The following is a 15,154-nucleotide window of genomic DNA, read 5'->3' as shown; positions in this document are numbered from 1 at the left end:
CTTAGGAATGGCTCCTTGTAGGAAGTTGAAATTTTCAGGAAAAGTTTATTGGGATGTTGAGCTAAATCAAAAGATGCCATGGGCATCCAGTTTGTCAAAATGGCATGTCTGTATTATCTCAAGAACATTTAAGGGTATTAAATTGAAACTTTCTCAGATAGTTGAGGAGAATGTTGAACCAAACCAAAAGACGCTATGTACATCCTAGTTATCAAAAGATGTTATCAGCAATATCTCAGGAACGGCTGGTGGTATTTCGTTGAAACTTTCAGGGAATGTTGAATTAAATCAGAGGATACTATGTGTGTCCAGGCTGTGAAACAAATGTGTGCAATATCTCGAGAATGGTAAGGGTATTAAGTTTGAACTTTCAGTGAAATGTTAAGGGGAAAGTTGAATTAAATCAGAAGATACTATGTGTGTCCAGGCTGTCAAAAAGACGTGTTCAATATCTCAAGAACGGTAAGGGTATTAAGTTTGAACTTTCAGGGAATGTTGAAGTCAAATATTGAACTCAAAAGACATTTTGTGAATCCAGGTTGTCAGAATGAAAGAGTTTAAACGGTCACAAATAAAAATGGCTGAGTGATTGATCTATATTCAATCACTTTTCCATTTTAATTCATATATAATATTTTGACCATTTTGAATCAAAATCTTAAATCAAGAGCCGTTCCAAACTTTGATTTCAAATTGAAAAAAATATATACAATTAATATAGGGAATTTAATACAATCCAATGCTCAGATCACCTTATGCAACTTAATAATTAAATTAGAATCTTATATTTTAATTTTTAAGTTGAAAAACTGGAGAAATATTTGCTATTTTAACTTATAATAAAACTTTGGCCATCAAAAACAAACAGAAATAATAATAACAAAAAAAAAACTTACCAAAAATAAGTTTTTCAAAGATTAATGTAGAGCCATATTGAAATTTTAAGACGAGCATAAATAAAGTCATATAGTAATCTAATCTTAAAATATCATTAATTTCAATGTGAATTTACTTTCTAACAGTTCAATTGAGTACATGCATCCAGTATCTAGTACATTCGATTGTAATAAATGTAAATGATAGTGGGAACAGGAAACATGTTCCATTAGGAATTTCATAATAATTATTGTACATGTTGAAAAACCATATATATATACTGAAAAACTATTTTAATCAACCATAGTTTCCCACTAAACCCAAAGTTCCTTCAGTGGCTCTTTAGTTTTATAAACAAATCCTTTTCCATGAAATAATTTTTTTCAATTATGTATAGGCTATTTATATATATTCAATTATGTATTTGATTTTTTAACAGTTATGTATATCTTCTTGTTTTTTTGTTATTTTTATTTATTATTTTCAGCCCAAAAGGAGCCCCTCACTTTGATGAAATGAATATAATTGCCACCCATCATCCTTTAGATAAGGACTATGGTCATATGAAAATTGAAGAGCCCAAGACACCTTATAACTATTCAAATGCAGAATCAGGAGATGAAGCTGATGGCGTGGATCCTGAAGATTTGGCTGAAAGGTAGGATAAGATTTCCACCAGTATGGTTGTAGTCAGCCAAAAAAGTGTATGTGGGCCACACCTTTGGTGAAACTGAAGAGTCTTCCTGAAGCGTGTTCAGAAATAAAAGCTATCTAAATTAAAATGGTAGTATAAGTGTTGATAACAAGCCTTAGTGTTTTATTCACAACAAAATGGGTACTAAAGCTGTCCAACAATTGCCTAGGATTTTGCTCTAAGAAGTTTGGTGTCGTACCCGTCCTGATTCTATCGCTCTAAATTTCTCAGATGACTTTTTGCTACTCCACTCAAAGTAACTTAAGAAATACAATAATATGCTATTTTTGGATGGTTAGTTGTTGTCCCCTGATTTTATAAAAATACGTCACTCAAAATAATGATTGGCTTAAATCAGTTAGCCTACAGTTATTACTTCATTCTTTTGACAATAATTGAAGCAACTTTTGCTATTTTAATCAACCACACAAATACAATCAATTAACTTCTATTGATTGTCTGCATATAGATTGTATAAAAAATATCTTTGAGGTGGTTGTACCTTTGGCAAATGTTTATAGAACCTAAAGGAATGAGTTCTGTTATGTCTGACAAAGGTTGTTGGAGTGCCATGGGTCAATCCGTTTTGACCAAGAGGCATGGATAGCTTGCTTTACAAATAGAAGCATATAAGTAATGTATTTGCAACAAATCAATCAAATGGATGATCTAATAAAACAAGTGTTTAGTTTCAATAACCAGTAAATAATTTGACAATATTTTATGTAGGAGGGAAAACTTCAGTCGAATGGTAAAAAATTGATTGTAAATATCCTGTTTTTGTTTGGTTTTATGTAAAAATAGAAAATTAAACTTTTGCCTTCTAATTTCAGTCCTGTAAATTATGAGGGGTACAAAAGTTGACAAGGATAACTTAGACCAGGGCAAACCGTGGGGCTAGTAGCATTTCAGCCTGCGTTATAATTTTTCGGCTTTGCCTATCGCCCTGCATTTTGTTCTAACTCTAACAGTCTTAATTGTATTTATAGGATTAAAGCAGAAGCAACGCAGCTACCTACAGTATTGGTCTCCACTGATGAGGATTCACCCGACGAAGAAGAAATTGAAGAAACTCCTGAAGAAAGGGGTAAACAATTTTGGTCCTTAACGTTTATCTACAGCTGTAATGTCAAAATGCGCAATTTTTGGTCACTGTTCAACAATCACCGTTCATCTGTTCACCTATTACTGTTCATCAATAATATTGTTTTGCATTGCTGTCCTTCATATCAATGGCAAAATGTAAAAGAGTCCATGGTTGGCCAACTAAAAGTAATCCATCAATCTGAATCACGCTTGGATAAGATAAGATATTTATTTAGATAAGATAAGATATTTTTTTCAAAAAATGACTATCACAAGCCCCGAAGGGCCGAATTCGCATTTCGGGGTCATATAATAAAAAAAAACATAAAAATAGCACAACAACTAAAAACTGGCTAAACAATGCAAAAAACAACAATATCAGAAAGGCAAAGCCATTCATTAGTCTAAAAAACAAAAAGTGTCAAATGTAAGAAAGTTAAAAAGGCACAAACTAAAACAAAACCCCCCAAAAAATGAGATAAAAATAGTGTTAGAAAGGTTTAAAAGAGAGTATATAAAAAGGGGAGGGAACGGAAGAACCAAACAGACACATGCATGGGTATCACCAGTACAAAAAAAAAAAAAAAAAAAAAAAAAAAAAACTAGTGGTTTATTTGATCAGTAATGAAGAGGACAAAGGTTTTTTCATACCTGGAGGTTAAGCAACGTATGGGGGACAAGATAGGGACGGGTTCAGAAACAGTACGTGGCAGGTTGTGTCTGGATTGGGACTGTCTTTTGGGGGAAATGTTTTCCGTGCGAGGGTTTATTATTGCATTTTTTGCAAAACAGAGGCACAGCGTTCCTCTCCTGTGCTCAAGAGTTTCCAGCTTGGACTTTTTTAGAAGGAGTGAATATGGTACCATAGTTTCTTTAAAAATTATTCTTAGGGCTCTTTTTTGAATAGATTCAATTTTATCTGATTCATCAGGGGAGATGCTAGGATGCCAAACTGGACAAGCATATTCAAGATGCGGGCGGATAAAGGAAGTATAAATCCTTAAAGAATGGGATGGGGGGACGTTAAATTTATTCAAGAGCTTAAGGAGAAACATGGATGCATTAGCTCTACGGACAATATCTTTCACGTGGATATCCCACTTTAAATTAGAAGAAATTGTAACCCCAAGTAATTTAAAGGAAGATACAGAAATATTTGGGGGGATAGGGTCAAGGAAGGCGGGAGTAGATTTTAAGAAATTTATCGTCATTATATTTGATTTAGTGGAATTCATTTTCATATTTAGGTTCTTAGCTTCATCCGAAATGTGGGTTAGAATTTCAAGGGGGTCACTTTTAATATTCCTGTGACATACTTCGAAGATCGACAAGTCATCCATGTATTTCCACCTTTGGGGGAAGTCCTTACCAATATCGTTAGTCATGACTAGAAATAAAAGTGGTCCCAATAAGGTTCCTTGAGGAATTCCACAATATATAGGGAGGGGATTAGAGAAAATATTTTTGTATTTAACAATTTGAGATCTATTTGAAAGAAACGATATAACAATATTTACTAACAGAGGATCAAGTTTAAAGTTAATCAGTAGTGAACGAATTAGGGTGTTGTGGTCAACCAGGTCAAAAGCTTTTTGGAAATCAACTAAGACAAGGTTCAGCCAGACATTTGGTTTATCAAGGTTACTTACGATAGTGTGCATTAAGTGCACAAGGTAATGGGTGGTGGAAGTTTTCTTTAAGTTACCAAACTGCCGGGTGTCAATACGCGGACAAATTTTATCCTTAAGCCAGTCACAAAGGAAACCTTCATAAAGTTTGGAAAAAACAGAAGTGAGTGTAATGGGGCGAAGGTTGGCGAAAGTCAGACTGGTGCATTATTTAGGGACACGTGTTATAACATCAGAGGGAGAAATAAAGGGGATGGAAGTATTGGGAGGAATAGTTTGACTTCAGTCAGTGAAAGGGGGGAGACTTTGCACGATGGAAGCAAGGTACAAGTTCAGATCGTTAGCAGTCTTATTAGGGGGTTCAGGGCGATTAAAATCAACTTCGGAAGGACTTTTTCCACATATTTCTATAATTTTTCTGTACCATTGATTGGGTTTGTTAGAATATAGATCTTTAAATTTATTATTATAATAATGAGAAGCTACTTTGCTAAATTTTTTCTTTAGGAACTTCCTTAAACTATTAGCATGAGTAATGTGACCTGCTTTGAAGAAGATGATTTTTTTTTTCTTATAAATTTTTTAAAAGAATGTACAACACAAGTCTTATATGTACAAAACACTTTAAAATTTTTCTCAGGGAAGTGGGATTCATAATTACTCCTCAATAGATTTTGGAGGGACAAAGCCATGGAGTCAACGTCATTTGTTTGATACACAGTGGACCAATTTGCAGTAGTAATCCAGGAGCCAAAATTGATAAGTCCTGACTCAGTGAGAGGTCTATAAGCGGATTCAGTTATTGAAAAGGACTGTTTAACTTTAGCTTATATCCTTTCTAACCTTCAGTGAAACAGTTTGATAGACCTAATTAGGTAATATGAAAGCGCTGTAAAACTCTTTGTTTCCTTTTTTGCTTATAAAACTATACATTAGGATTTTTTCTACCGCTTTTTTCGCACGAATTATTTTGATGCAAAGTCGCTCAAACATGTACCTAAAATTTTTCTCAGTGAACTCTTTTGAACACATTTATAAAATCTTCCTCAAGTTTTTGGAACAGTCACGTTTCAAAACTTTTCCCAGCAACGGTTTTTACCGTGGCCTCTAGCAATCTAATCTGTATTGTGAAACATATTTTCACAACTTTATCCTAATCTTCAAACTTATTCTCGGACACTCGACCCTTGATACCTCCAAAATTCATTTATTTTCCCCATTCTATTATCTAGAATGCTCAGATCATCATCGTAATCTAAATATATTGTAAAAGACTTAACCTCCTAAGTCTCTCAAGACTTAAAAGTCTTAAAGGATTATAAAAGACTTGAGTCTTCAATATGTCAATGGTGGAGACATGTAGATTTTATTTTGATAATTTGTGCTGTTAGAGGATACCTAAGGGAGTTAGAATTAGGAATTAGAGAACACCAAACACCAAAGCCTTCTCGAAAGCCGAACGGAAGCAGTGGCAGAGTTTTCGGCAGGGCCAATTTGAATAATCATATTTGGAGGTACATTATATAAGAATACCAAGGACCTAAGAGAAGCGGAGGCAGATATTTTGGCAGGGCCAACTTGAATATATATATATACATAAATATATATATATATATATATATATATATATATATATATATATATATATACATAAATATATCTGGTTCAATTCATTTTCTTTAACTGTATACTTTTTTTATAACTTTGCATAACTTTATCATCTTTCTATAGATATTTTTTCTAAAATACATTTTCTACAGCAAACAGCAACAACGATTTATAACCAATTATAGTAGTCCCGATGATTTGAAGCTCAAGGAATTAGAGACAAATTCAAATTACCTTAAATTCAAATAACCAATAGGAATGGGAGAACAAACCAAATGGATAAAAGTTTAAGTATAATTTATAATGTGCATCTTACAACACTTGTATGATTATAATCATATAATAATTGTTTCCTATATTTGCTTATGTTTTTGTCGCTCCTAATAGTTCAGTCGCATTGTACTTAATTAAAATTATACAATTATAATTGGTCAACACATTAGGATCTATGGACACTTGCAAATAATTGGTTGTAGAACTGCAGGTAAAAAGACCATTTCTCCTAAAAAAAGAACTCTTCAACACGTGAATTTGTCTTGACATTGCAGGTAAAAAAAAAATTATATGAGACCGTTTGACAAAGTGCACGCGAGGTAAACCCTATGTTTTTTATTCTTTGATGTATCAGGGGGTTACTGGATTTGCCCGCCCCCTCCCAAAAACAATATTTGACTCGTTAAAAAGTACAAAAAAAATGTGTATAAATAAATTTGGATGTGTTTCGTAAAGTTTTATTTATAATTTGAAATAATTATTTGCAAGTCTTCAAATATCTTCTGTGTTGGCCTGGAAATGGCACTTGCAATTTTGGAGTTTTGGTGTTGCAGTTCTTAGTAGCTCCTTGTAGTTTCTTATATTTATTCATTATTGACTCATATCAGCTTAAAGCTAAAATTAAGCTTATTAGCTTAAAGCCGTTGAAGGGGGGGGAAATATTCGATTATTGGCTTATAAGCAGTAAAGTTCATTTTAAGATAAAATTGGCTATTTTCTTTTAAGGGAGGGATTCCTATTTAGAATTGTCCATTGGAATTTCCATAGTGGTGAGCAAGGCCGTACCCAGGATTTTTTTTGGATGGGGTTTTACTCAAAAAAAAATCTGGGGTGTTTTACACAAAAAAAAAACTAAAAAATGCATTCAAAATTTTTTTTATATCCATTTTTGTTACGTTTTTACGAGTCAGACAAACATTTCGAGGAGGGGGTGGGTTCAAACACCCCGATAGATCGAGCTGAATTACATTTTCTAGCTATTTTGTTGATTTGAGGAGAATTGAGCTGAACGGGTTTGATTTGTATGAGGATTTATTTAAATGATGGTTGAATTTCAGGGAATTAAGGTGAATGTGGGCTGAGTTGCAAAAGATTTGAGTTAAATTTGCTTGAGTTAAATGAGGATTGATTACATAGGTGTGGAGTTAAATATGTTTAGCTGTGCGGATGTTGAGTTGAATGGGTTCATTTAAACGATGAATGGGTTAAACGGGGGTTGAGTTTTTGAGGATTCAGGTAAACAGGGTTCAGTGAACGAAGGTTAAGCTGCACATCAGTTGAGTTAAATGAGGCTCAGTTAAATTGGGGTTCAGTTAAACTGTTTCAGATGCAGGAAGATTCAGTTAAATGATTTCAGTTGTACTGGAGCCATTTTCAGGTTTTGTTGGACTGTTTCTTAAGGATTACGTTTCGTTATCTTTTGTATATGTGTATTTTCTCTTTCAGATTTCGACACTCTTCTTGTTCTACAATAAAGATAGTTGTAAGATCTTACCGAAATTTCATTTTTTATTAAATTGCACAATAATATTATTAATTTTTTTTGAAAAGATTTGGGAAATAACTAAGAGGGATAGATATAAATGAAACAAAATAAAGAAGCTTAGGAAAATAATATCTTTTTGTTAAACGAATTTTTGCTGCACATTCAGAAATCGTTTCAAGTTTTAATAAGTCACAAAAACAACAAAATCAATCAAAGAAAGTCATAAAAAACCATAAGCGAAACCATTTTAGTGGCATGATTTTAAAAAAACTGTGGTGCAAACACGGCAAGAATGTAACATGAACCACAAAATATCAAATGAGAGAGATGATAGGGACATAAAGCGATATTCAGACTTCCTATAGAAGCTAGTATAAAGACCTAATTATGTTTAGTTACCATTGCGTTAACAGAGACTTGGTGTGTCCAATTCCATTTCCAATTACTAAGTTGTGATATAGATTGTTACGACTCCTAAATACTTCTCATAATTTTCATATTCCTGTATATATTTTTGTTTATTTATTTACCTCCCAAAATAAAAAAAAACTGTTTCTAATTTGTATTTGACCCTTAGATGTTGAATTCTGCTGGCTTATGGGGAAAGGAAATGTCATGAGAGCCTTAGTTGCTTACGATTAATAAAACGAAAAGTTAAATAATTAATAATACTATATTTTAGTTAAAAGATTGGAATTTGAGAAGAAGCGAAAAGCCCATTACAATGAATATACTGCTGTTAAATTAGCGAAACAACTTCTTATGGATGAAGAAGATGAAGACGAGGGTGCTGAAAATAGTAAAATGGATGCAAACAAAATGGAAACTGAAGGTGATGATGCACGCATGGAAGTGAATGCTGTTGATTAAATTAAGTTATAGAATATTTATAGTCCATGAATTTTAAGTTTGTATTTCGAATGCCTGTTCATCCCCTCTTGAGGCTAGGTTTTGACGGGAGGCGGTAAATTCTATCAAGCAAAACAATCAAGTGGCGCTGCTCTGGGAGTTAAAACGCTTTTCTCATAAGGGTACAGTAGAGATATTTTTATAAAAAAATTTCAAACCACTCTATGTTTTATTTAGTCAAACCACTCTATGTTTTATTTAGTCAGTGAACAACAATATGCTTACTTCTGCAATATTTCATGTTAGGTCTACGTAAAGTTAGATTTCAAATGATTCAAGCTTAAAAGAATTTAAAATCAAGTTTCTTTTGAATGTCACTTCGTTTTCTTGTTGCTACTGTCATTAACTCTAATAATTTAACTCTTGTGTAGATTTTACCAGCACTTAAATAGGAAACCAATGTTTAATCATTTAAATCACGGTTTGCCTGTAGGACAAAAAAAAATTTCCACTTTGATGTGAAATTGAAGTTAACTTAATACTCTTCACTACAAGCCTATCCTTTCTTCAGGCGAAGGGAAATCTGGAAGCCGAACGTAATTATAAGATAACAGTCATTGGAGTTTTTCAATACAACGATTTTTCATTTCTTTCTTTTTCTTTACATTTATGTGGAAGTTCAGGGCCATGTGTCTTAGCTTTAGGAATATTCCAGAAGCTGTTAAAGTACGCTATTCATTTTTTTTTTTTTTTTTTTTTTTTTTGCGTAAAAATTTTAGAACTTTTTGAAAGAAAATTACCCATTTAACAACTTATTTTGAAAATTTAATTAGAAGACAATTTGTTTGGCTGGCGAAAGGAAATCCAAATGCCATGGTAAAATTTCACTGCTGTCAGAACTTAGCCAATGGTTCAAAATTAATTCACGATTCTGTAGTGACACTTGTGGGAATTTTTTATATCTACCATTTTATTTCCTTTTTTAAACATTTTTTGACTGTTCTGGGCTGTTAATCTTGGCAATATTCCAAGAGCTATTAAAGAAAACTTAATCTTTATGAAATTTGCGATAAAACAGTAAAATATTGGGCTATAAAAACCGTAGTTTTAGCGGCCTAGATCCTCTGAACCTCTCTGTGCTACTGACAGGTGTCAGGTCGAACATAATAATATCATCAGTATTGTGCATTAGTTTAAGTTTAGTGTTTATTCATCTCTGAGTTGTAAGCTTCACATCTCTATTTATTCATCTCTGAATTTTAGGGACCACTTATGTTTATCCATCTCTTAGTAGTAAGGATCACGAAATGGGAATTTGAAATATTTTCTACCCAAATTTTGCTATTCTCCCTTAATTCAATAAATGCAAATGTGGCAGTTTTGATTATTTCCTATGAAAACCTGTGGCTTTTGATAGTTGGCTATGGCGCATTTCGCAATTAGTATAGGTTGTTGTCAGTATTTGTAGTCCAAATGGCTATAAAACGATTCCAGAATAAAGACTCATAAGTATCTCCAAAGAAATACCTGTAAACTAGAAGTACTTTGCAGTGATGGAAGGGGGTGACCCACCTTCTAACGAGTAATCAAACGAGGACTGCTCCTTGCTGTCACACACTCTCTGGGAAAAAGCAGGTTATAACATAGTGTTTCACCCTCTAGTCATGAATTCTGACCCCTCCCTCCCCCGTCCTTTAAAATTGTGACCTAGTAACGGCCAAGTATAGTTTCAGTTTCTTTGTGTTCTTACTTACTTCTGGTTTCTATCCCTAAATGTTTTTTTGTGGTGTTTTTGGTCAAAGATAATCAAAGCTTGTTAGCCTACCCAAAAAATATATTAGTTTAGAAGTCACACTTTTATCATCCGAAGTATTGGCACTTACATATCAATAAATATTTACTACACTTTTTTTTATTTCTCTCTCTCTCTCTCTCTCGCTCTCTCTCTCTCTCTCTCTCTCTCTCTCTCTCTCTCTCTCTCTCTCTCTCTCTCTCTCTCTCTCTCTCTCTCTCTCTCTCTTTTTCTCTCTCTTCTCTCCTCTCGCTCGTCTCTTATGCCAATATTAATTGAACCACAAAATTGTTTTCAACTTTTTTTAGATCTTAAATTTTATTTTGCATATAATTTTTAAGATATCCTTATTTTAAATTTTGAGAGTGAAATCAATAAGTTTTAAATGCAATGTTTAAACTCCCTAAAGTATCAGAAAGAAAAATAGTCTTTTTTAAAGCCGTAAAAGACTAATTGTATATTAATATAATTGTAAAGATGACGTGAGAGTCTAGTTGAATATCCTTATTTTGGGCTTGATCGACTCTAGCTGAGCTTACAGGGACACGCCGCTGACCCCGTTCCAAACTAAAAATACAGTGATCTCCGTCCTTATGGACAAAGAACTTCAAGTCTAGCCTGCCAACCACTCAGCTAGGACAGTTCTCAAATGATTTTAAACCTCTGAAATAATTTATAAAAACCATTTGCTAACCTATATTCAAAGGGGGGATTTTCAAAAGCTATTCGACATAAATTTTTTGTGAAAATTTTTTGCCGTGAGAGCAATGAAATAGCATTTGTTAATCTGTTAGTCAACTGTTCATGTTTGTAAAACAAATTGTAAATAAATAAAAAAGACAGTTGAGCTTTACTTCTGATATGCTTGATAGCTTTAAAAATGGCTTGATTGTTTGTTTTTTTTTTTTTTTTCCTTTTTTTTTATTATGCTGTCTTTAAAATAATTAAATAGCAGTAAAGTGCATTGATTAGAAATCTGCCTCTGTCTTTCAAAATGAAGACGTTTATGGCGAAAAGGTATTAGAATTTTGCCAAGAGTTCTTCATTCTGTGTAGCATTACCCAAACGAATATTATTGCCCCGATACCTAAGCAGTAGTCAGGTACTTTTGGAAGCATATTGTAAGAGGCACGCTCGAATATCTTCAGAATGTGCTAAATTTGCTGAACAAATCAAACACAATGTTTTATTGGCTGATATTGAACACAATAAAAGTCGTGTTTTTATTTTAAGGGTTCCTAATGACTGAATCAATACGCTTTAGCTATATAGTTGACGAATATTCTAAACCTTTGATTTTGCTTTTAAATGTCGAAAACTCAATTTATTTGTATTTTATTAGTTGCTATAATTATTTTTATTCGAAGTTTTCCTTATCTAGTGGGAATTGCCTTCGCCCAATAATTAGGAACTATCTTTTTTTAATCTATTGATGATTGAAAGTAACAATCCTGTTGCACTTTTTTTTAGTCTGGTACTTTTTTAAGCATGTAACCAGGTAGTATTACTGGAATTAACTGTGACTTAGATGAGAATGATGCATTAAGTGTACCCTACACTAGCTGTACTTTTGCCAATAATGAGCTGAATCGAAAATTCTGACGATCTACATCGATATTTTCAAACTCCCATTGAAATTTTAAAGCATTACGAGAGATTTTATTTTTTATTTTTATTTATATAATTTTATATATTTTATTTTAACAGATTAACAAATGCTATTTTATGTTTTATCTGTTAATTTTGTTATAAACGGGGTGAAATTTGGATCGTGATCTGTCAATGATGTTGCCAATAGAATTAGACCTTGCATCTACAGAGGTAATAAATATACACAGAAACCCAAAACGATAATTTTACCATAAATTCCTTCTTTCTTTCTTTTTTGGTATTCCTTGATAACTTTCATATATTCGATAATTTCTGCTGTTCTTCAGTTATAACGCTATTGTTTACTTTCATTTGAAAATATCTGTTATTTTCATCAAAATTTTTTACTTTTAAGATAAATATCAGGCCTTTTTAAGATATTTAGCTCAATTTTGCAATTTATTCTTTAATTTTAATTGAAACGGTTTTTTGTATTTTAAATAGTTTCTTGTATTTTTTCCCCTTTTTTCTACACTTCATGAGTGATCGTTACGGTTTTCTTTTTCAGAATTCGTTCTTTTTCTCTTAGTACAAGTAATAACACCTTTGGATGCATATTTTTAATATTCTAAACTTTCTAATTAAGATTTTACAAATGTGTTTATGTTGATAATTTTAGTATTTGGAATTATTGCAAAACATATATTCCCTTGATATATTATTGTATCTAAACTTCCATATCTAGAGTTTCGGTTTCCAGTATTACGGCACCTTCTTTACTTCAAGTTCCTAACCACAAACTGTTTGATTAAGCTAATCGTTTTGTAATTGAATATAGACAAATTGACTAGTATGGCAAGTGGAAAACATTATATAACATTATTGACAATACTATGGCTGTAACTAGGGGCAACTTTAATCAAAACAAACCTCTAAGTTCATTATTTTCTACCCATGTTATGTTCAGTGTTTTGCAGCATAATTGCCCAGGTTTTTACTTTTAGCTGTGATACAAATTTGATATTGTGTAAAAATTTATGTCTTATGTGTGTAATGCTTAGTGTAATTTTAGTTTAGAACTTGAACTTACTGGTTGTCATCATTCTTGTTCTATGCTTTTAATTAATTCAGTATCTGAATTTTGAACCAATGAAAAATGAGGGACTGCTTTTCAGAATCTTGTGATGTTTCTTTCTTTATGCTGGCTTAATGTTTCATAAAAAAAGTTTTAGCGCCAATTCCAAAAGATATTTATCTATCCAAAGATAAAGAATAATCCGATTGGCTTAAGATTTGAAAATCTGGACATAATAGTAGCGTTTAGTTTAGTCTTATACCTCCTCTATTAGATCTGAAAAATAAAACTTGATACCATTCGCAAAAAAATATATCTATGCTCTTTGACAGCCTGGATACGCATGCGCTCATTTGATTTAGTTAAATTTTAAAAGCAGAAGTGGCAATAAAAGTAACAAAAAAAAGTTTGAACATTACACCCTCAAAGTCGTTCTTGGGATACTGCTGAGATGTCTTGTTGGCAATCACCATACACACTGCTTTTTTATTCAGTCTTAAGACAGCATTTAGTTTTTATTTTAAGGGGCAACTTGCATAACTGGGGGGGGGGGGATGACCCCCACACTTTTGTCCATGATACTTGCACCCCGTAACTATGAAAGACTGCAACTATTGAAAATAGCACCCCTGTAACTATGAAAGACTGCAACTATTGAAAATAGCACCCCTGTAACTATGAAAGACTGCAACTATTGAAAATAGCACCCCTGTAACTATGAAAGACTGCAACTATTGAAAATAGCACCCCTGTAACTATGAAAGGCTGCAACTATTGAAAATGCTTAACATCTGCAACACATTGCAGATGGTAAGCATTACAATTAAATTGGGATTATACGAAAGTAGTCTCTCTTTGTTGTTTTGGTGAAATTCGTGTCTTCTTTATTATTGTAAGATGTTTATTGGGGATTTTCTGCTTTATGTAATAAAAGTTAAACATGTCTTTTCTTTTTATCTATTAGAGGGTTACATTTGTTTGGTATATTACTCATCCTTACTATGTTTCAGCCAGCAAGGTTAATCATAGGCAATATCCAGTTACTTATATATCAAATGGGTATTTGCACAAAAGTAATATTGAAGTAATAGTAATATTTCACAAGCTCCGCTTATCATAGGGATACCATAAAGAACTTAAGGTATGCGCGCCACTTTGCGTGGGTCAGGAATTTAATTTGGTGAAATCCATATAGGCAAGTGACATGGGCGTAGGGAAGGGGGCAGCTGCCCCCCTATAACTTCATATTTACACTATATATGGACGAGAACTTTGCGTACATTGGAATATTTCTGTTGGATGTTCACTGGTAGATGGTTGAAAAAGCTGGAAATAAACAGAAATTTCAAAATATCGTTTCTGATGTCGATATTTACGTTTCGATGTTAAATATTGACTTTTGGTCCGATATATAGATGCATCAGTTTTGATATTTAATATTGCCCAACTTTAAACTTAAGAATTGAATTTTTAGAAGAAGAAGCTGTTATATAGCCGTAATGTATTATTAGTCGGTTTGGTCTGCTACATATTAGTCGGTCAAAAATTGGGTTAGCACAGAGTGTTAATAAAGTCCGTTTTTCTCTTGAAAAAATTTGTTTATCCCTAAATATTCCCGAATGTGTATATTTGTCGTTTAATGATAAGTTTGGTACGGGTGGTTTAAATTGCCGTCTTTTTAACATTCTCCGTGTTTCTAGTCTCAGGTGGCTTGGGATCTCTATTTTTTATTCAGTTTCAGCTCTCCGGCGAAAAACTGTATCTGATATTAAAGGTAAATTAAAAATGGGTTATGCCAAGATTGTTGCTAATCGCGGTCGTTATAATTGGCACGGTCTCGCGAAATTTCACTCGACTTTCTGTGATCATGCTATATTTTTTGTGTCTGGACTTCGAGAAAGCGATCTGAATCTAATCCGCATTTATTATTTCCGGTACTGCGAGTTTCTTCTTTATTTGCGACGTTACTACCCTAATAGAAAAATAATTGCTCGGTTTGGTGATACTGGTATTGTGCGTACTCTGCACCATTATCAACATGTAATTACTTCTGATGCGTGCTTAAGGCTGAGTCCTCATCATCGCCTCATCCGGTTGTTTAATGCTGTTTGATATATTTGGTTAATTATTTATTTATCATTTTTTGTAGTGAATTTTTCTTTCTTTTCTTTTTTAATCCGCTATTTTTGTTCATGTA

General features: G+C 32.8%; 1 protein-coding gene across 1 annotated transcript in view; it reads left to right on the top strand.

Moving 5' to 3' along the window:
* Positions 1-13,901, top strand: part of LOC148957011 (protein phosphatase inhibitor 2-like) — a 28,718-nt gene extending 14,817 nt beyond the window's left edge. The window contains exons 2-4 of the mRNA XM_089088168.1: positions 1,364-1,534; positions 2,560-2,657; positions 8,334-13,901. Of these exons, the coding sequence (XP_088944294.1) occupies positions 1,364-1,534; positions 2,560-2,657; positions 8,334-8,521 (457 nt within the window). The 3' untranslated portion in view covers positions 8,522-13,901. The remainder of the gene's footprint in view (positions 1-1,363; positions 1,535-2,559; positions 2,658-8,333) is intronic.
* Positions 13,902-15,154: the final 1,253 nt, after the last annotated feature.

Source organism: Artemia sp. Qi Xiang Cuo, chromosome 1 (genome assembly GCF_049724085.1).
Source record: "Artemia sp. Qi Xiang Cuo chromosome 1, ASM4972408v1, whole genome shotgun sequence".
Taxonomy (NCBI): Eukaryota; Metazoa; Arthropoda; class Branchiopoda; order Anostraca; family Artemiidae; genus Artemia; species Artemia sp. Qi Xiang Cuo.
The sequence above is the reverse complement of the archived record's forward strand: the minus strand, read 5'-3'. Positions and strand labels throughout refer to the sequence as shown.